This window comes from Acartia tonsa, chromosome 5, assembly GCF_053477335.1.
Source record: "Acartia tonsa isolate MP-2025a chromosome 5, ASM5347733v1, whole genome shotgun sequence".
NCBI lineage: Eukaryota > Metazoa > Arthropoda > Copepoda > Calanoida > Acartiidae > Acartia > Acartia tonsa.
This window is the reverse complement of record NC_137264.1, coordinates 8573230-8595728: the sequence shown is the minus strand read 5'-3', so window position 1 is coordinate 8595728 and position 22499 is coordinate 8573230. Positions and strand designations below refer to the sequence as shown.

Sequence of the window (22499 nt, the reverse complement as noted above, 5' to 3'; positions counted from 1 at the left end):
GGGAGAGGACAATGGGCTGTTTATTACACTAGTCCCCAAAGTTATATAATAGCTCATAAGTTGTCTCAACAACTTTGGGGGCTTTCATCAAATTTTTATTGGTTAGTTAACCATGGTTCATTAAGTAGAGTGTCCATTCCTTTCAACTACTAATTGTCATCTACTGAAGGGGTAGTTTTGTGTATCATCACTAGGGATGTATAGCAATTTATCGGTAATTATCTTATCCCTGTAGATCCCTGGGTAAAAATTATTAGCGGCCTCTATAGACAACCTATTACCATACGGATTCAAAAACAATTAATATCAGCTGGATTATAACCGGTTCTCAGTCAGACTAAAAAAAACATTTGTAGTATCGTATTACAGACAATTTTCCGTAAATATAAAAATAAATATCATAAAATTTATTCAAGTTTTGTCAGCCCGGGACTTCGGACTCTAGGGCCTAACAAAACTAGTTTAATCTTTCATTTTGATATCCGCGGAAAGCTGTCTATAATACGATGCGATAAATAAGTATTACAATTTTTGCCAGGAATGGGACCAACTGAACCTGTTTAATGAGATGCTGGAGATGGTTGTGCAATATGGCTTTGTTACTCTCTTTGTTGCAGCCTTTCCATTGGCGCCATTTCTGGCGCTTATCAATAACATTTTTGAGGTGAATAATTTTTTTTCTCGTATTCATTCGAATCCGGTGGATAGGAACCGGTTCTCATTCATACGAAAAAACTATGTCTAGCATCGTATTATATCCAGCTTTCTACGAATATAAAAATGTACAATCATAAGATTAAAACCAGTTTTTTTGACCGTGCCTTCAGCACCTCAGGGCCAAAAAAACTGGTTTTAATCTTATAATTGTACATTCTATATACGCGGAAAGCCGTTTATAATACGATGAAAGAAATAACTATTATTCAGCGTTTTTTCCGGCTTAAAACTACTTATTAACATCTGGTAATTATACATAAATGAGCGGGAACAGGATGGGTTGTTGACAAAGAATTGCCAAACTAACCCACGCGGTAGGGGCGTGATTTAAATATATATAGTACACATTTATCTAAACTTAATTTAGGGGGTTACATATTATTACAACGTAGTTATAAGACTTGGGTAGCAATAAAATGAGACATTGGGTATCCCTCTAACTGAACCGATTTTTGATTAGTCAACGGATCTAAATTTGTCTCAGCCAGGATATAATTAAAAGCCTAAATCAGCCAAGGATTAGCTGAGTACAATAGTTTTAAACTAAAAAAATTAAAAATAAAGAGCTAAATGAGTGATTGCGTCTTTCTCTTTTTATCGACAGACGCACTTGGATATATCATTTTCATAATGAATGATATGTATTTCGCATTTTAATGTCAGTTTATGTGTAAATTTGGTGAGCTACATTATTGAGTAGCGTTGTTAAGTTTGGATGGAAGAATTTTGTAATGAAAGCAAAAGTGGGGTAGAGGATAAGGGATGGGGTAGAAACCAGTTACAATAAATCCTGGAACTCTTGTCAGTGGATCAAATTCGACCAACAGGATGCTAGCAACCCTGGCTAGGTCATCCAGGTAAAGAACAAAACATTTGACTTAAGCAAATCATTTGAAATGCTAAAAATAATATACAAAACTTATACAAAACAATATATAATTTATATATTTTAAAGGTGTCCATCATTTGTATAAAAAAATCATAAGATTAATACCAGTCTTGTTAGCAAGTAACTTCGGTCCATCGTCGGTTCAAACAAAACTGGTTTTAATATTATAATTTTCCATTTTGTTATCCGCGGAAAGAGGTCTATAATACGATGCGATAAATAATTATTTAAATTTTAGATAAGAATAGATGCACACAAGTTTCTGGTTCAAACTAGACGTCCTATTGCACAAAGGTAATATTTTTCAGGAAGGGAGGGTACAGTGGGCTGTTTATTTCACTAGTCCCCTAAGTTTTACATCAACGTTTTCTTCTTGATTGGCTTAACAACTTTGGGGACGTGCATGGAACTTTAATTGGTTGATTAATTTAGTTGAGTGTTTAAACGTTTCAACCACTAATTGAATTCTACAGAAGTGGTATTTCGTCTATAATCAATTGGTAAATACATAAATTAAATACTACTTTTTAAAAGTTAATAAAACATAAGTACAAAATATGTACTGTACCTTATCGTACCCTGAATCAAACTTTCATCGTTTCTTATTACTTCACAGTTATCCTCTATGGCATCACCGTTTTTTTCTCTTTTTTAAAAGGATGGAGGGTGTTTTCATCCCTTTACCTCCTTCTTAGGGTAACTCTTTCAGGTGCCTCCTAATTAGTCTGAACAATTTATAAATATATTTTGTAATATTATATTTTTAATGTTTAAAATTATTATTTTAGAGCTAAAGATATTGGAGCCTGGACAAATATTCTACAAACAATTTCATACCTGGCTATTGTTACTAATGTAAGTTGGAAAAAATAAAGTTCCCTAATATTTTAATAATGAAAAAACTCTTACCTTACTAATATAGCATAAACAATAAACATACTGAGTAATATGAAATACTAATAACAGATTTTTAAAGAATTAATAGACGATTTTAAGGGGATTTTCAGACTAGTATGGTAATTTTAAACAGGACAAAAATAGATTTATAGCCTATAGATGGGCTATCAGACACAATAATCCGTCAAACTAAATTATGGATTCCTAATGCAGACGGATATTTTGTTTTGAAAAATAATAAGACTTTTCTAGCATGTTCTAGTGTAATTTTAAAATATGGTTATAACTCTGTCCAAAAAAGCTTACAAAATCGACCTTTTCTGGGACCTAAGATACTGAAACAGTTTCTTTACAAGCTCTGTTTTTATGGCCAAATACATGATTGGACATATAAGAAAATAACGGACTTTTTGTAATTTCTTGTGTCGATACAATTACAGCATAAAATTAAATATTTGGTTTAACTCATAAAACACCTATTTTAAAAAACACTTATCCAAAAAAATTTCTTACACGAAAGGCGGTTTTTTTTGAGATAGGCGTTATTTGAAATGGGCGTTTTTTTTGAGTGAATCAAATCATTTTAGGCGCTGGTTATAGCGGTAACTTCACAATTTATTAACAGATGGGTCTATATAACCTCCTATAATAATGGGTCTCTGGCCAACTTTACTATGTTTACGTTGACAGGTACAGTTGATTAGGAGAAGAACTAAACTACATAACTTTTGTGTCACTTTTGTTTGAGGAAGACGATTCCATATTACGTCATATACAGGGAAAAGAAAAAGGGAAGGGGGAAAGAAAATCTCTTTAAAAGAGATGGGAGAAAAGAGAATCGTCTTCCTCAAAAGTGACACAAAAGTTATGTAGTTTAGTCTCCCTCTCTTAATTAGATTTTTTGCATTCTTTTTAATCTTTTCTCCATCAGTTACTAGATATTTTGATAAATATTATTACGATGCTCAACCGACACTTTATGTGAAAGAACCCAGGGCGGGACGAAAGGAACATTGGGCTTCTTATTACACTATCCCCAAAGATTTATTATAACGTTTTCTTATTCGTTGGCTTACCAACTTTGGGGACTTTTATTGAATTTTGATTGGTTGGTGCATTTAGTTAGACAATACGTTTTAACTACTAATTGTAATTTTGTAAGTCGTAATTTTTTGTATTAGAAATGGAGATGTACATCAATTTATCGGCCATTGTCTTATCCCTGAGGAGTGAAGATCCCTGGAAAGCACAATTAAATCAGAAAACTTTAATATCGAAGTTTTACTATGATTTACTTTGTCTGTCCATCAGTTCTTTTCGTAACGAAATGGGGGAAATGTGTTTTTGTTGGCTGTTATTTAGGATATACTGAGCTGGATCTTTAAATCATTTTAGTGGTAAGCCAGATCGGGGTGCGCCGAATTTCAGCCAATCACAGCGCGGCATTTCATAAAATGCTGTGCTCTCATTAGTGGAAAGTTGGCTCACTCCGATCTGGCACACCACTAAAATGATTTAAAGATCCAGCTCTGCTGAATTTTGGAACAGATATATCCTTAATCAAAATGCATCTTGGTCCGTCAGTCTGTCTGCCATGCTACAAAAGACATTAATTTTTTAAAATTTCAGCCTTCAACACTGAGCACTGGAGCCCAAACTCAACATCCGAGAACTGGCCAGGACCTGTAGAATTCAGAAACAACCCTAATGCTGATAATTTTACCTGCTACTTTTCTGTAAGTATACCCCCAATACTGTTTGTTTTAATAACCTCTTTTAGGCTACGGGTAAAAGTCTTCGTGTGAATTGAAGTGAAACGCGCTTAGTCAACTAGGGTATTAGACAACCAACTTTTTGATTGCACGACCATTGTCTTAGAAGCCCCAACTATGCATTGTAATGAGTTTCGCCTATTTTGGGCCAAGACATTCCATGTACTCTAACTTTTTATGTCGCACACCACACGTCTTTAAGAATATTAATGCGTAAGTCTGAACAAAAGTAAGTTTGTTGCAAAACTTCTTAAATATAGGATACTGTTTAAGGACATACTTAAATTTTAAAGTCTATTTATAGAGATGCTTCCCTTATAACATTGTAAATCGATAGCACAATTCTAATATGTTTAAATTAACGAAAAGAGCTAACCGTTCCGGCCGGATGGATAGATCTACACTAATTATAGAAAGGCTTAGCTTTTAAAAACTTGTTAAAATCATATACAAATATTTTAGGCACAGCGCGAATCAGGACCTGATTATTTTTTGAGCGAAGAGTATGTCTACACTATCATGGCCAAATTTGCTTTTGTGCTCATTTTTGAGGTATTAAGCTTTTTATAGGGACAAAAAATAACACTGGCCTACCACTGGTCATTAAAAATGTACACTGGCCTGTCATTGGTGATTTAGACTGTGTATTGGCCTATCATTGGTCATTTGTTTGTATTGTATGACGTCATTTTTAATCGTCACAATAAAGAGCTTCTTGAGGTATTTTATATTATGAAATAAAAAATTCAAAAAAATAGGGGTTCCTACGGCCTTTAATTAACATATAAATGAAAGAATGTAAAGTATGGTTTAAAAACAAGGATATTTTCAATTTATTTATGCATGGCCGACAGACTGACGGACAAAGTAAATTGTATGTACACTTGATTTAAATTGATACTGGGAATCTTCACCAAAAATTTCAGACTTCTATCTTCAATAGCAGCCGAGAAAATCGCATTTCCTCCATTGCACTACGGACGGACAGGCATGGTGAATTATAGAGTAGCTTCGCTACTAATAATTTTATATTTTAGCATGTTTTATTTGCTATTGTCGGAATCATCTCTGCTTCTATTTCTTCTGTGCCAGAAAAACTGAAAAAACAGGTAAATCCATTTCAACCATTTTTATCAGGAAGGAAGGGGACATTGGTTTTAAATCATGCTAATCCCCAAAGGTTTGTATAATAAAATGTTTCTTAGTACAGCAAAGCTTTTCTATAAATAGGTTCAGTCTGTCCTGTTAGTCCGTATAGGATAGCTCTTATCATTAATCTAAGGTTGTTAGAATTGTCCTTTCGATTTCAAACTTTTTATGGTAAATGTATATGGTAACAGTAAGGTATTACAAATTTTTATGATATAATTATCCTTTTCATCTGTTTTTTGAAATATTAGAACAATAAGGGGGAATATTTTAGGTTAAAGACACTTTATTATCAATTCCTAAAATTGTTATTATGTCTTTAAACACTATTTAAGCAAATTTACTATTTGTTCGTTTGTCTTTCAGATTGATTTCAGAGCCTTGCTTTAGTGGATATTGTCATTCTTGTAAACTTTCAATATTTCTCTTTAGGTTGAGCAAGGAAAGATAATAACCCGCGAAGCCCTGTGGGACCCTGACCCAACCTCACCCATGGACTCGGATATAAGCTTTGCACCACAGTACCAACTTCAGCTGCCACCTGGACGTAGACTTTCAGGTAAAAAAATGGTCCAATTTGCATAGACATAATCAAATGTGAAATGTTTCCAAAAGAGAGAAACTAAGGTTTTCTTATTCGTTGGCTTAACAACTTTGGGGACTTCAGTGAATTTTGATTTAATGTATCTAGTATCAGTGCTGCCACCTGTATATAAATATATAAACTAATTATATACCTTAACAACGTTGGCTTAACAACTTTGGGGACTTCAGTGAATTTTGATTCAATGTATCTAGTATCAGTGCTGCCACCTATATAAAAATATATAATAGATATCTACCTATGTATCTAGTATCAGTGCTGCCACCTGTATATAAATATATCAACTAAATATATACCTATGTATCTAGTATCAGTGCTGCCACCTGTAAATAAATATATAATCTAAATATCCACCTATCTATTTAGTATCAGAGTCCCTGGCTGAACCACCTGGAGTATCAGTGCTGCCCCCTGTTCAGGAAAATTCGAACCAATGCCCTGCATTGTACGGCTTTGGCGACACAGGTAAAGAATATTAAAAAAAAACATAATACATTTAACAGCCAGCGGTCAGTACGCCCATTTGTATTATAGTCAAAAAGGAAATATCTATTTTGCTGCCTTCAACGTTAGACAGTTTATTCTCGTATTTATTCGAAACCGGTGGATTAGAACCGGTTCTCATCAATACGAAAAAACTATGTCTAGCATCGAATTATATCCAGTTTTCTACGAATATGAAATGTACAATCGTAAGATAAAAACCAGTTTTTTAGCCCTTGCCTTTGGCATCTCGGGTCTAAAAAACTTGTTTTAATCTTATAATTGTACATTTTATATCCGCGGAAAGCTGTTTATAATACGATGCGAGAAATAACTATTCTTTAAATAAGCATCAATTTCTGAAGTTTATTCATTTTATTTAGAGTTTAAAATACAGTCAAAGATTCGTGATTACAGAAAAGTCATTTATCGCATGGTATTATAGTCAACTTTCCGCAGATATGAAAATGAAATAAATCTAGTTTTGTTATCCCCAAGGGGGCGAAGTCACGGGCTAACAAAACTGATATTGATTTTATTTTAATATTCATAGAAAATTGTCTGAAATTCGATGATTTTTCAGTATTGCTGAGAAACGGTTCTAATCCAGCGGAAAGTAATCGGATTCGAAGCCATACTGGAAAAGTTGTTCACTATTGTTTTATTTTGAATTTTAGATAGTTTTGTTTCAGTCGAGGAGGACTTTTGATGCTGAAATCCAGGAATACGGGGATAGTACAATGGACGATTAATTAATATGGAAATTAATGGTGGAAAAGTTTGGACATTGTTGCTTAGTACTATTCCTGATTTATTCTTACACACTTCAACTTTTGAGGGAAGAGTATGATTTTCCAGGGAGTAAGGGAGGGGACAATGGATCGAATATTCAATTTTTAGGAGTCTCAGACTTTGGGGACTGGCTTAAAGGGAACATGCAAGAATTTAGCAGTTTCTAACCAATCTTGGGGACCAATTATGAATGACGTCACGCAAAATCATGCATAATCTCGCGGCAAACTAGCGCGTCAACAAAAAGATAAACAATAACAAGCAGACAGAATATTTTGATTTTGAAAATTATTTTGTAAATTGAATCATTACATTTTTTATATCTAATTCTTGTTTAATGTTAATTCATTCCGATTAGTGCGTTGTAGAAAGAAATTATATTAAGATTATTAGTTATTATGAGCAAAGCCTTACTATAATTAGGTCCCGCACATTTGTACGTCCGTAACGGTTAGCTCTTTTCGTTACTTTAGACATGTTAGATGTTTCTTATTGATTTAATGTAAAGGCAAAAGTTTTTTGTCTTTAGCTTAATATTTCTGTATTTAATGATCCGATTAATTTCAAAATTTTAGGGAAAATTCACGAAGTCCTGAGTTGTTCAAGGTTTGTTTATCATTAAAATTTCAAGATGGTGTTATTTTATTTTTCTGTCCTGGATGCTAGAGGCGCAGATACCAGTTATCCTAAGATATGTTACTTAAACCTTAAGATCTTTAAAATTAAGATGTACTTATGTTCTCAACTTTTTTATTTATGTAGTATGAAATTTTGACGCAAGGTATCTCATTTTTATTTCGTTAAATGAAATAACTTGAGTTAAAAGTTCTGTAGGAAGGTAAATGTTTTAGTAAGTTTTGAAATATAATTATTTAAGGCTTTTTCATGTCTAAGCTTTTTAATAAATACAATAAAAAAATTTGGGTAAAAGATGTTGTAAAAGTAAAATGGTATGTTTCCTTAATTTTCCGAAGTTTAAATAATAACAATTATGGTAATGAATTGTAAACAATGCCTTGCAAGGGTTTTGATCTCTAGAATCAAAGGCGTGTAGTAAAGCATCAGTTTAAGGATGGTGCATTTCGAATTAAAAACAATTCAAAAATTTCCACTAAAGGTTGCTATATTGCAAATACTTGTTTTATCTGGAAATATCTGGGTTTTCAACCTTAAAGGGTCACAACTATAAAATTGAATTAACTGCCCATTGTCCCCTCCCTTACTCCCTGATGATTTTCAGTCCATTGTCCCATCTCTTTCTGAAGTCACCTGCAAATTAAATGATCTCTAAATAATAAAAAAACAAGGATGACAACATCCATAAGTATCTTGAATAGGAGCCGAGAAAATCACGTTTTCCCCAATTCATTACTTTCGGACAGACGGACGGACATTTGGAATTATAGAGTAGCTTCGCTACTAAAAATTAGTACAATTACGTTCAATAATAGTGTAAACTAAAAATGCAAGAGATCGGGGAATTATATTAAAGGAATGAAGTCCATTATGAGGATGTGTGTGAATACGATGTATAAGTATATTCAAGATAAACGTACAAACAGACAGTTTAAACATGTAGAGAATCTTGGCTACTAAAAAAACCCTGCAAACTTGAATGTGATTTTAGTTTTAAGTGTTCGTATCATTAAAGCTGATCATTGTAATGCCTATAAAAAAATGACGTCACACAATACAAATTATCACTGATAGGCAAATACACAGACAAAATTACCAATGGCAGGACAACATTTTAATTGACAAATGGTAGGCCAATATGACGTCAATTTTTATAGGCACTATAAAAAGTAGGGTGGTGCCGGATATCCGGCAGTTTTAAATAACCGGCCGGATACGGATATTTAAACTATCCGAATACCGGATATCCGGTAATTTTCCGGATATCGATAGTTGGCAAGATATCCGGCCGGATACCAGATATCCGGCATTAGAAATCAGCCGAATATACGGTATCCGGCCAAAAAGAATCCGGTCCAACCCTAATAAAAAGCTTTGCTAATTATAAATGCTCTCAAAAAAATTATTTATGTTTCATAGTTTTTAATTACCAATTTTATTAATGCCAATTATTATGTAAAAATTATATCTAAATGTTAATGAAATAAATGTCTATTGTCAAAAATACTTTTTTTTATGTAAACGCTGCACTCTGTAATAAGAAATACTTTCCTCCAAACGTCAGAGTAAGTTACATAATTACAAATAAAAAGTTCAAACAATTTTTAGTTTAGATTTTATTGACTAAATGTATAGATATAATGATATAATGTATAATACTTTGTTTTTACAAAAAACGTTTATATTTTAGCAAAAATTAAAACAACTCTATCTAGCAAAAACTGTAATTTTATTCAACAAATCACATAAATTGAGCAAAAGTAATACATTATGGTTTTCATTAAAATAAATAACAATTAAATAATATGAATATTTCAAATAATATTCAACTTTGCCTTAGAGAGGTTTTGTGAATATTTTAAAACTTGTTTTAAAGTCAACCTATCCCTTGTCAAGTAACATAACAAGTAATGGTATTGATTAATATAAAAAAATTATTATTGGTTGAAAAGTTTGGGTATTGTTGGTTTCTCAGAACTTGAAAGGGCATAATTTTTTTTAATGAGCTGTTATACCGTTTTCTTGCTGGTATTTTTTAAAAAGATTTAGAGATTTTAAATTTAGTAATTTTTTATGGTTTAAAATTAATCTAATAGTTATTTATCGCATAGACTGCTTTCAGTGAATATTAACATTAATAATTTGGTGCTAACAAAACTGGTTTTATCTTATGATTTTTGTTTCAATGCAATTCAATAATGCTAAACATGATTTTTCAGTATGGCTGAAAACAAGTTTTAATATTGTTGATATCAATCGGTTTTGAGGCCAAACTTGAAAAAGTTTTCTAGGTTTATTTTGGTTTTGTGCAAATGCATAATAATAATGTCTTTTCTCGTATTCATTCGAATCCGGTGGATAGGAACCGGTTCTCATCCATACGAAAACACTATGTCTAGCATGTCTTTTAGCCCCGAGGTGCCGAAGGCCGTTTATAACACGATGCGAGAAATAACTATTCTTACATCACTATAAGACTAATTTAAGTTATAACCCTAGCAGAATAGATGAGATATTCCAGCTTATACATATCCACAGCCTCTGTGTAATGGAAGGCTACAGGATGCTGTGAGAGGCAATCTTTGGCAAGTCTATCCCGACACTCAAGGCTGTGCTGACGAAACCATCTTCCAGGCCTAAAGAAAAACGGGGATAGAACAATTGAAGAATGATATTGAAATACGTCCCAGGCAGGGAGAGGATATTGGACTGTTTATACACATTTCCTTATTCATTGGCTTTACAACTTTGGTGACTTTTATTGAACTTTGATTGGTTGGTTCATTAAGAAAAGTGTCCAAACAATTCGACCACCGGTTGTGTAATTTTGTGTCTCACTATTGAGGATGTACATCAATTTATCGGCATTTGTATTGTCCCTGTGTACATCCCCAATGATGATATACAAAATTATCTCTCCTGTAGATTCACACTTCTGTAATTTAGAACAAACTATTCAAAATTCAATGGGGGATAAATTATATGCGTGCCCACTAATTGAATGAAAAGTTTATACACAAAGTGGTTGAAACCATCTAATCAAAAATAAATTAAATTACACAAATGTTTTTGAGCTAACCAATAATGTATCATGTTTAAAAAACTTTGGGTACCGAAGTATTTTACATGAATGTCCCCAACCTCCCTGAAAACAGAGTTATTTTTAGGGTTTTTGTAGCCAATAATTAAATGTTACTGAGTGCTTTAAAAAGTTCCAAACAATATAACATTAGATTTTATAGTCAATTTCTCAAATTTTGGGATACTGCTATGTAAATAAACACCTTTCAGACAATCAACTCCTTTAAATATATGCCCTTTACCTTAATATTCCACCCGTTTATAAGCTAATAGCTTTCTTGTTCTATTTACTACCTACCTTGTATTTAACTGGTGCAAAAGAATATGTTCAATTTTAAAAGGTATAAACGTCATCCCTCCTCTAAAATCACTTGGAACTATCTAAAAAAAAATAATATTGATGAAATTTACTTTAATTAATACTACTTTAAGAAATATTTTCAACGCAGTACTGTTAGGTTTACTTATAAAAGTTCAAGTTAAAAATTATTAAATTTGGGCGTAAATTGACGGACATTACTCAGTTTAGATTTAGAGAATCATCGCTTCAATCCCCAATAACACAGAGGTTCTGTATACAAATTTATTTATACACAATCACGACAATACTAAATTCAATATCTACAGAATTATGATGGGTTAAATAGGATAATAATGCATTCCTTCCCTTGAAATATTTTTGGGAAAGGAATCAACAAACAATAGATAATACAAAACTATAATCATGATTTTCCTATTTTATAATATAAAGTAGTAAGGTTTTTTTTTGTCTGAAGCTAAAGATCTTGGAAAATGCAGGTCCCAATGGATGTATTTGTTAGAGTAAATTTATAGATGTCTTGCAGTGGTTTTAAGCTATTTTCCTTTGATTATCCTTCCTCCCCTAGAGGCTAGAATCGAAGAAACTAGTTCTAAATATAACACAAGAACATTATTATTAAAGGGAGCGTAGCCATTCTTAAAATAAATAATAAAGATGAAGATTGTCACCTGGAAATCTAATAATTTAGCACAGACTCCCATTTGAAGATCCTCATCTGCATTCTTCTAAAACAATTTAATAGTTATGTAGCGCATCGTATTATAAACTGGTTTCCACGGATAATAAAATGAAAAATGATAAGATTTAAACCATTTTTGTTAATGCTGAATGGCCTAAGGGTCGGACCAACAAAACTGGTATTGATTTTATGATTTATTTTATTATTTATGGAAAAAATTTTGCAATACATTCCTAAACAGGATTTTTTAGAAAGGCTGAAAACTGAAACGAAGCACTGAAACGGTAGGACAAACGGACATTAACACTTATATAGTGTCAGAACTAAATAATCAGAATATAAATGTTTAAGAATCGGAGCAAAATTGTAAGTAAATTTGTTGAAAAACTGCTTGATACAGGATAATGTTTATGGGCATACTTACATTTTTAGGACTTGTTTACAGAGTTGCTTTGCTTATAACATTATACATTTGTTGTCCAAGGAATCAACATACTAAAAATCAGATCAATCGGATGATTATATCACATAAAAATTTGTTGTTAAAAAAAGTAAAACAATTAACATGTTTAAAATTGACGTACGGACATTCTTGTTATGATTATAGAGTTGCTACGCTTTCTTAATCGTACCTAACTACTAAAGGAATCACCATGCAAAGTTTGAAATCGATAGGACAATTCTAACATGCCTAAATTAACGAAAAAAGCTATCCGTTTGTGACGGACGGACGGACGTACGGACGGACCGACCCTAATTATAGAAAAGTTTCGCTTTAAAAAATGTGCTATGTATATTGATGAAGAATATTTAAATTCTACCTCATTTTGTCTATCAGATTTAAGTGGTAGTTCACACCTTGATGGAAACCCCTCTTCTACTAATCTTCTTACACCTTCCCTGAAAAAAAGAAGCTTGTTGGCTTTCAACAACTTTTTGGCACAAATCACTTTTATGTGTAACCTTGATTGCTTTATGCACTTGAAACAATGTGATTTACATGTCTTCAACTATTTGTAATATGTATGTGTACCTATTTTCACATAGTTCTACCTATACTTTTCCTAAAATACCTGCTAATAACATAACCAGAGCCACCACTCATATATTCCACTTAGTTTACCCGCTAATAACATAACCGGAGCCACCACTCATATATTCCACTTAGTATACCTGCTAATAACATAACCAGAGCCACCACTCATATATTCTACTTAGCCTACCTGCTAATAACATAACCAGAGCCACCCCTCATATATTCTACTTAGTATACCTGCTAATAACATAACCAGAGCCACCCCTCATATATTCTACTTAGTATACCTGCTAATAACATAACCAGAGCCACCCCTCATATATTCTACCTAGTATACCTGCTAATAACATAACCAGAGCCACCACTCATATATTCTACTTAGTATACCTGCCAATAACATAACCAGAGCCACCCCTCATTTATTCTACTTTGTATACCTGCTAATAACATAACCAGAGCCACCCCTCATATATTCTACTTAGTATACCTGCTAATAACATAACCAGAGCCACCACTCATATATTCTACTTAGTATACCTGCTAATAACATAACCAGAGCCACCACTCATATATTCTACTTAGTATACCTGCTAATAACATAACCTGAGCCACCACTCATATATTCTACTTAGTATACCTGCTAATAACATAACCAGAGCCACCACTCATATATTCCACTTAGTATACCTGCTAATAACATTACCAGAGCCACCACTCATATATTCTACTTAGTATACCTGCTAATAACATAAACAGAGCCACCACTCATATATTCTACTTAGTATACCTGCTAATAACATAACCGGAGCCACCTCTGATATATTCTACTTAGTTTACCTGCTAATAACATAACCGGAGCCACCACTCATATATTCTACTTAGTATACCTGCTAATAACATTACCAGAACCACCACTCATATATTCTACTTAGTATACCTGCTAATAACATAACCAGAGCCACCACTCATATATTCTACTTAGTATACCTGCTAATAACATAACCAGAGCCACCACTCATATATTCTACTTAGTATACCTGCTAATAACATAACCAGAGCCACCACTCATATATTCTACTTAGTATACCTGCTAATAACATAACCAGAGCCACCACTCATATATTCTACTTAGTATACCTGCTAATAACATAACCAGAGCCACCACTCATATATTCTACTTAGTATACCTGCTAATAACATAACCAGAGCCACCACTCATATATTCTACTTAGTATACCTGCTAATAACATAACCAGAGCCACCACTCATATATTCCACTCCTTGAGATTTCTGTAAGTGTCCAAGCAGTAAAGCTTCCCTGCCAAATAAAATGAAATAAAACTGTCAAATTTTCATGATAATTTCTCTATAAGCTAAGAAGTCATAGCAACTCTATAATCGTTACCAGAAAGTCTGTATGTGTTTATAAAACATTCTGATTAAAAACTATTTTGACCACTTTTTTGGTAAATTATCCTATTATTTGATTTTTGGAGTATTGATTCCTAGGACAAAAAGGTATATTATCACAAGCAAAGCATCTCTATAATCAAGCTATATATAATGTAAGTGTGTCCTTAACGAGTTTTGTTTAGACTTAAAAATTATTGTTCTACTTATTAAGTTCTGACACTCAGTATTAATAAGTTTTAAAAGCTTCGCTCTTACGGATGTTGACATCCATGTTTACTCTTTCAGTACAATAATATTAAGACCCTCAAAAATACTAATAGAAAGTTGAATATAAGGTAGTTGCTCTATTCAAAATCATGTTAATGAGCAAATGTAGCGGGAAGACTTGAATAGTAGCTATGCAACCCATTATAATAATCTCCTTATATAAAATCTGTTTAGATAAATTATGAATATTCTCTATTGTATTTGTCATTTCTTCCCCAAAATATAAGAAACATTAGTCATAGTTTAAATGCTAAAATTTAAATACCTCACCTCTTTCCCTTTTTATTATGCAAAATTACTCCCCCCCCACTCGTTCCTTACCTCCACTGCAAGAAAAAAATCATCTTTTGTTTTTATTAAACAGTATAGAATTTATGCTCATTAAAGCATCATGTATTTTTATTTATCTAACTGAAGATTGTTCTTGACATGAAACACTGTGTATTGGACTTATCAAATAAAAATAACATGTTTAATTAAACTGTGTTGATCACTCTTAAGCCAAAATATATGAAAGGAAGGAATCAATTGTTATTCAATTTAACCCATACTAATTTTTTTTAGATATTGAATTCAGTAATAGTATTGTTTTGTTTGTGTATGAATGAACTTGTATATCTATCCTCTGTGGTATAGGGGATAAAAGCGAAGCTTATCTTCAGTTAAATTGAGTTACGTCAGTCCGTCGCTTGCGCTCTGCACGCATACATACCTTGGATTAAAATCTTGTAATAAATATTTGAGATTCTCAACTACAATGAAAGAGTCATCATCAGTTTTCAACATAAAGTCAAAATCTTTGAATTCTTCCCAGATTCTGAAAAAAGAGCGAATAAAAATTATTGTAGTATAGTTATTTATCGTATCGTATTTTGGACAGCTTTCCGCGGATATTAAGATGAATTATCATAACATTAAAACTAGTCTTGTTAGCACCGATGGGCCGAAGGCACGGGCTATAAAACTGGTTTTAATTTTATGATTTTTATTTTAATATTCTTGAACATTGTCTGTAATAAGATGTCATACATGATTTTTCAGTATGCTTGAGAACTGGTTCTAATCAAGCGGATATTAATCGGTTTCGAATCCATAATAAAAAAAACAAACAAAATAGTTAAAAATATGTAATTTTTTTTCTCGTATTCATTCGAATCCGGTGGATAGGAACCGGTTCTCATCCATACGAAAAAACTATGTCTAGCATCGTTTTATATCCAGCTTTCTACGAATATAGAATTGAAATGTACAATCATAAGATTAAAACCAGTTTTACATTCTATATCCGCGGAAAGCCGTTTATAATACGATGCGAAAAATAACTATTCTCGTATTCATTCGAATCCGGTGGATAGGAACCGGTTCTCATCCATACGAAAAAACTATGTATAGCATCGTATTATATTCAGCTTTCTACGAATATAAAAATGTACGATCTTCGGCACCTCGGGGCTAAAAAAATAGTTTTAATCTCATAATTGTACATTCTATATCCGCGGAAAGCTGTTTATAATACGATGCAAGAAATAACTATTACAGCACTATCTTAGCTATCGGCCAATTAAAAAAAACATACTCCAGTCCAACTTTACTCAAACAAAATGTTTAATTTTCGGCAATTTCAAATGGAATTAATTGGCTGAATAGCAGCCCCTGATGCTAGAGACAGACACGCATCCTATTATTTTTATGTAAAGATTATACGCTGATATACCTTTCAAAACCAATTTTTTCCCTTGTCCACAGATCTTTTCTTCCTGTATGACCCTCCACTTCAAGAATAGTAAACAACGAGCCATCCCCAATCCCTGAGGAAAAATATAATAATTACTAAAACGGAAGCAGCTTATAGTGCCTATAAAAATGACGTCATACATTAAAAAATGACCAATAATTGGCCAGTATACATATATATTAGCCAATTGTTAAACGTATACTGGCCTGTTATTGGTCATTTGAATTGTATGACATCATTTTTTTTATAGGCACTATACGACACTAGTTTTTTTTTCAGGGATCTTAAGGGATATGAAAAGGGACGAAAAAATGATATGCATTAGGGTGGGTTCATATCGGAATTAGACAAAGCGGGGATATGCAACAGATAAAATTAACCTTAAAAACATTTCTGACCGAAAAAGAATTTTAAAAAATTGAGTTTTAGAACACGAACACTTAAAAATATAATTCATTACTTATTAGTATGCAAAGACGACATTCAAAATTTTTTTTGAATCACAACTATGGTTTCATGGTGCTCCCTGGAAAGGCCTTGAGAAGCTGAATCAGGAACTTTTGTCCGTTTCAAAATATCTCGTTCCTAGCCTTAGAAATCACTAAAAAACCAAAAAAAATTAAGGTTAATTGAGAATTGTCCAATTTGTAGAGGTTTTTTAGATTTTCTCAGGCTAGGAACGAGATTTTTTGAAACGGACAAAAGTTCCTGACTCAGCTCCTCAAGGCATTTCCAGGGAGCACCATGAAGCCATAGTTCTGATTCAATAAATTTTTGACTCCCATTTACAAATAGCTATACAATTGAATGTCTGGTCGTCAGCGGTTTTAAGACTTAGGATAAATTTTAAATCATCCAGAGGTGTATTATATCTATATAAATTGAGTGCAGATCCCCGCTTTGGCCTCAGAAAAAAAATGTCCAAAATCGACCCACCCTAATATGCATACCCAATTATTGGATGATGAGTTTTTATATGTCTTTCCTTTTTGGGTAAATTCACTCTAAATTTTCAAAATTAAGACCTTAAAATAAACTAGAAAATTACACAATAAAATTTTATTATTATTATTTTATTGAATGCTAGATATAAGTTAAGTCTTTTTTTATAAATGTAGTAGGCTTTTTATGAGAAAAACGGTTTTTGAGATGACCCTTGCTTTGCTTATAAAAGAACAAAAAACTAACAAACACCAAATTGCTGCAAAATTGTGTCAAAAATCATCCATGTTACGTAATAAAAATGAGGGATAATCTATTTATTTTTTTAGGGGGTTTTCTTTCCCGCTTCTCCTCCCACCTCCTTCATTTTTATGACGTCACATGGATAATTTTTGACACAATTTTGCAGCAATTTTGTCTTTGTCCAAAAAATCAGAATTACCCTTTTCTTTTTGAAGAATATTATTTAAAGATAACTTTCTCCATATTGTTGAACAATTCCAATTAAACAATCCACAGTCCCTATAAAATAAATACTAGTTATTTTTTACACCGTATTAGAGACAGCTTTCCACAGATATTAAAATTATAAGATTAAACCAGTTTTGTTAGCATTCATGGGCCAAAAGACTACGCAAACTAAACTGTATTAATCTTAAGATATTTCTTAAATATTCGTGGAAAAGTTTCTGTAATACAATGCTATAGATGATATTTCAGTATGGCTGAGAACCGGTTCTAATCCAGGGGATATTAATCAGTTTCGATTTAAAACGCTTTATAACACTTTACATATTAAAAAGATTTTTTTTAGGAAATTCTAATATATGTTTTATTAATATGACACATTTATACCAGTTTAAGTACAATTAAAGCTGTATATATTAGAGCTTTTCATGTACATTCTCAAGTTTTTACCTGGTTGATAAAAATATTAGATGATCACATCTTCTGCCCCAAGTGGATTTTATATGAACTACCTTAACAAAATAAAAGGTATGCCAAAAATTCCGCAAATTGTCAAATTTGCATAGCGTTTCGTGTTTAAAAAAACAATAACAAATAAATTAGATGGTCAGTTTCTGGTGTAATATCAAATTGTGGTTATGTATTGTTAAATACTTTGGGAAAGTGATGGCACACTAAAATAAACTTTTGTTGGTTCGAAACTTTTCAATTGATAAGAGAGGGGTAGGTTCTTAGTAGAATCCGTAAAGGTTATGTGTTAATTTTTTTTCTCTATAGTTTTTTTCAATAAGAAATACACATATTTAGTGAATATTATCGCTCTACTACTATTTTTAAGCCTTAAAACACACTCCTTTACGGATTCTACCAGAAACCTACCCCCCTTTTTATTATGAAGATGTGGTTTTTGCAGGGATCGAAAGGGATAAGCCAATGACCGCTAAATTGATGGACATTTCCAATGATGATAGTTGTTAAGGGTTCAAATTGTATGTATATACAAACGCTCACCTTGGATTTATAATTACTAGGATGTGTAGTTACCACACACAGAATTTTGTAGCCATTATTTAAGCTAGTTGGCTGTAATACTGTGTTGGTTAAATCAGGTGGCGGAAAAAGACCCGTCACTTCTGCTGGTTGGCTAAAATAAAAAGAAAATTACACCGATATGGATCTCCTTTAAAATGTAACTTCTCATTAATCCTGAGAAGGTTTATCATTATTTTTTTTTGGGGGGGGGGAGGGGGGGCTATCACCACCCATAGAAAGAAATGACCTCCACAAGAAAATTTTACTTAAAAAAAAAACAAAATAAAAAAATATCGGGATTCGGGGTGGGGTAAACTTCCGCCACCCCCCCCTTCACCTCAACTCCTTCTAGAGGCGTGGTGCTAGTGCTTAAATACATCCACACTCCCTATAATAAAACATTGAAATGGCCGGACCAAAAAATTTATTTTATCATTTGAGGAAAATAAATATACGATACAATACAAGATTTTTCGGTAACGCCCAGAACCGGTTCTAGTCCAGTGGAAATTAATCTGATTCTGGGGACATCAAAAAAGTGTCATATGTGATGTCATAAAAATAAGTCTAAAAAGGAAGGCTGACTGGAGAAGTGGGAAAGGAAACCCCTAAAAAAGAGATGGATAATAGATGTATTTTTATGACGTCATATATGACACTTTCCGCTGTCCCTTAATTATGATATGTGTATACCTGAATATGAAAGGTTGTATAAAAATGAAAGCCAGAGGAATGATGAACCCAACCAGGCAGCCACACACAAATGGATGTATTGATATCAATTCTCTATAATTAAAACATAAAATCAGAAAAATGCATAAATTAAAATAACCTAAAAATACAAATTTTTCAAAGAGCCATATAGTTCAGAAGTGTTTAAATAACCTCAGGTAAAATAGCCTTAAACTTTTTCTAAACTGTCTTTTCTGAGGTTCCTTAAAAATTGTAGATCGCCTGATTAGTTTTTCAGCGTTTTCCCACAAGTACCTTGCAAAGCACCAAATTCCCACCCTCGATTTTTTTTGTAATTCCACAGTGTTAGGGCACTGCAGGTAAAGGCTCCTCTAAGTTTGAGCTCTCCGATGGTGTTAGAAAAAAATTACCGCCACAAGTTATTTTCAATTTATTTTTAGGAATCAAAGAGGCGGGTTTCAGTGCAAAATGGAAAATTTGTCCTTTTTATATTCAATTATCACCTGACAATATTTTGTAGTTTCTCACTAAAGTTTTGTAAAAATCTTTTCCATTTTCTCGCCATTTAGAATATAATTTTTATTGTGTGAAAAAAATACTTTTAGAAGTTCACATTTTTGAATTCTAGAGAATTTTTTCAATTTTTAGTATTTAAAGGAACTCAACTTTTTCATATATAAAGTAAGCAGGAAGGGAAGGTGCTGTTTATTTCACTAGTCCCCAAAGTTTGATAATAACGTTTTTATTCGTTGGCTTAACAACTTTGGTGACTTTTATGTAATTTTGCTAGATTTATTAACTTGAGTGTTCAAATGTTTCAATCACTAATTGTAATCTACATAAAAGGTAATTTTGTGTATAATTGGGTATGTACATCATTTTATCGGGCATTGTCTTATCCGTTTAGATCCATGGATTGGATACCTAAGATACTTGATTGTACTTGTTTTATGCCAAAAATGATAATAATAAATAATACTTTATGAATTTTACTTTGACCAAAAATGAACTGAAACAAAATATATTAGGGAAAACCTCTTATTTTTATGCATTACAAACGTTAGGTTAAGATTTTGGTTGTCCGCCGCTCGTTAGTTATAAGTAAAATTATTAAAACTCAATCATTTCTTGTAAAAGTAATTTATTTAATGTGAATGTTATAGTTCACTATACAAGTAATACTGTACACCAAAAATAAACAAATAAATATTCTTATCAGAATCAGAAATGGAAAAATATTTAGAAAAAAACATTAATAAAAAAATTTGTCATTTTAGTGGTATTTTGCAGAGAAATAAAGAGGGAGGACATTGCCCAAAGTTAATAACGTTTTCTTATTCTTTAGCTTAACAACTTTGGGGACTTTAGTGAATTTTGGATGAACTGAAAGTAGTTGCCGAATGTGTACGCAGTTTCCTGGGTGTTTCCTCATCCTAGCTCAATATTTACTACTAGCTACAAATCTTCAAACTTCCCTTAAAAAAATCAAAATTTGAATGTGTAAACGATTTATACATTATACATTATAAATTTGAATTTTTTAAATTTTGATTTTTTTTTTTTGAAGTTTGAAGCTTTTTTAGCTAGTAGTAAATATTGAGCTAGGATGAGGAAACACTCAGGAAACTGCGTACACATTCGGCAACTATTTTCAGTTGACCGAATTTTGATTGGTTGATTCATTAAGTTGAGTGTTCAAACGTTTCAACCACGAATTGTAATCTACAAAAGGGGAAATTTTGTGTATCATCAAGTTTTCCGTGCTTTCCCTCACAATGCCTATCAAGTACTGCACCCCCTCTTATAAAAAAAAGTGGGGGGGGGGGGGAGGTAGTTTTTATGCCTGACTAATGTCCATCCGGGGTCTATGATGCCATGATCCTGCAGGGCTATTCTTTACCCAATTTAACCTAACCTAAAAACGAAAACAACCTCCTCTCCTTTTCGTATATACTTCAACTTTTTCATTTTCAATAGTTTTTTTTAGAAAAATTGTCACTGTTAGCACATATATTAAAACTAAAACAGCTGTCTTTACTTTTTTACTTACATGTATGTAGATAACTAAAAAACATTGATAAATATCATCATAAACACAGTGTAAGGCAAAATTAATAAATATTTGGACCATAAGAATAACACGGGTTTCGTCGTATTTTCACAGTAGCTTTTGATAGGTTATTTTAAGTTAGGTTAGGAAAAGGTTAATGATTGCCCCGCATGGTTAAGAAATTATCCCCGCAGGCTCAGAGCCGCACAATGTGGCTAGAAATAGGAGTAAAGTGAAAATACGACGAACCCCGCAACTTAGTTTCCTTTCCATGATAGATTTTATTTCTCAAAATGAAACAAGAATGAAAACAACAATAAAAATTCTAATCACTAATGAAATATGTGCAGGATAAGACGGTTTTAAAATACATTGATTAATATAGAAATGTTTTTCCTCTGTTTATATATTTCTATTTTTCAGAATACATTTGTCTACCTATTGCCAAACCGAGAATCAAATATAAGCAAATAAACAGGAAAATAGGAATAGGACGATCAGTTAATCTCCACCCCAATTTAAATTAACCAAATTACCCCTAAAATGTGTCAAAATTATTGGTGGAAAATTTTAGACACTATGTACAATCAAATCTTGGTCCAACCATATTAACCAAAATTTTTTATGGCATTATCTCAGACAATTTTTTGTCACTTACTCCCTGTAAATATTAATTTTCCAATAAGGTATAATCCAGGGATAAGGGACCAGGATTCTGACAAACAATTCTAAGTGAAAATTTCCCCACAACAAACTTCCTTCTTTCCCCTCCTTCTTATCAACTTCCCTTTAGTTACAATACAAAACAAGTCTTACACTGACATTACGCCATTAAAATATCA

General features: G+C 32.4%; 2 protein-coding genes across 2 annotated transcripts in view; one reads left to right on the top strand and one right to left on the bottom strand.

Annotated features, from left to right (window-relative positions):
- LOC145318683 (anoctamin-4-like) overlaps nucleotides 1-9422 on the top strand; it is a 53445-nt gene extending 44023 nt beyond the window's left edge. The window contains exons 26-35 of the mRNA XM_080160123.1: nucleotides 539-664; nucleotides 1845-1900; nucleotides 2395-2461; nucleotides 3091-3193; nucleotides 4133-4239; nucleotides 4738-4827; nucleotides 5313-5384; nucleotides 5857-5983; nucleotides 6395-6493; nucleotides 7204-9422. Coding sequence (XP_080016249.1) covers nucleotides 539-664; nucleotides 1845-1900; nucleotides 2395-2461; nucleotides 3091-3193; nucleotides 4133-4239; nucleotides 4738-4827; nucleotides 5313-5384; nucleotides 5857-5983; nucleotides 6395-6493; nucleotides 7204-7220 — 864 coding nt within the window. The 3' untranslated portion in view covers nucleotides 7221-9422. The remainder of the gene's footprint in view (nucleotides 1-538; nucleotides 665-1844; nucleotides 1901-2394; nucleotides 2462-3090; nucleotides 3194-4132; nucleotides 4240-4737; nucleotides 4828-5312; nucleotides 5385-5856; nucleotides 5984-6394; nucleotides 6494-7203) is intronic.
- A 999-nt stretch (nucleotides 9423-10421) lies between these two features.
- On the bottom strand, nucleotides 10422-20788 carry LOC145319918 (glycoprotein-N-acetylgalactosamine 3-beta-galactosyltransferase 1-like). Its single transcript, XM_080162319.1, has 12 exons — nucleotides 20111-20788; nucleotides 19608-19700; nucleotides 18894-19026; nucleotides 18333-18394; nucleotides 17857-17936; nucleotides 16452-16545; nucleotides 15450-15554; nucleotides 14295-14375; nucleotides 12843-12921; nucleotides 12011-12067; nucleotides 11319-11401; nucleotides 10422-10575 (listed from the first exon to the last, which is right to left on the bottom strand). The coding sequence occupies exons 1-12, from the start codon at nucleotides 20170-20172 to the stop codon at nucleotides 10422-10424; spliced, it is 1083 nt and encodes a 360-aa protein (XP_080018445.1). The 5' UTR covers nucleotides 20173-20788.
- Between the last annotated feature and the right edge of the window lie 1711 nt (nucleotides 20789-22499).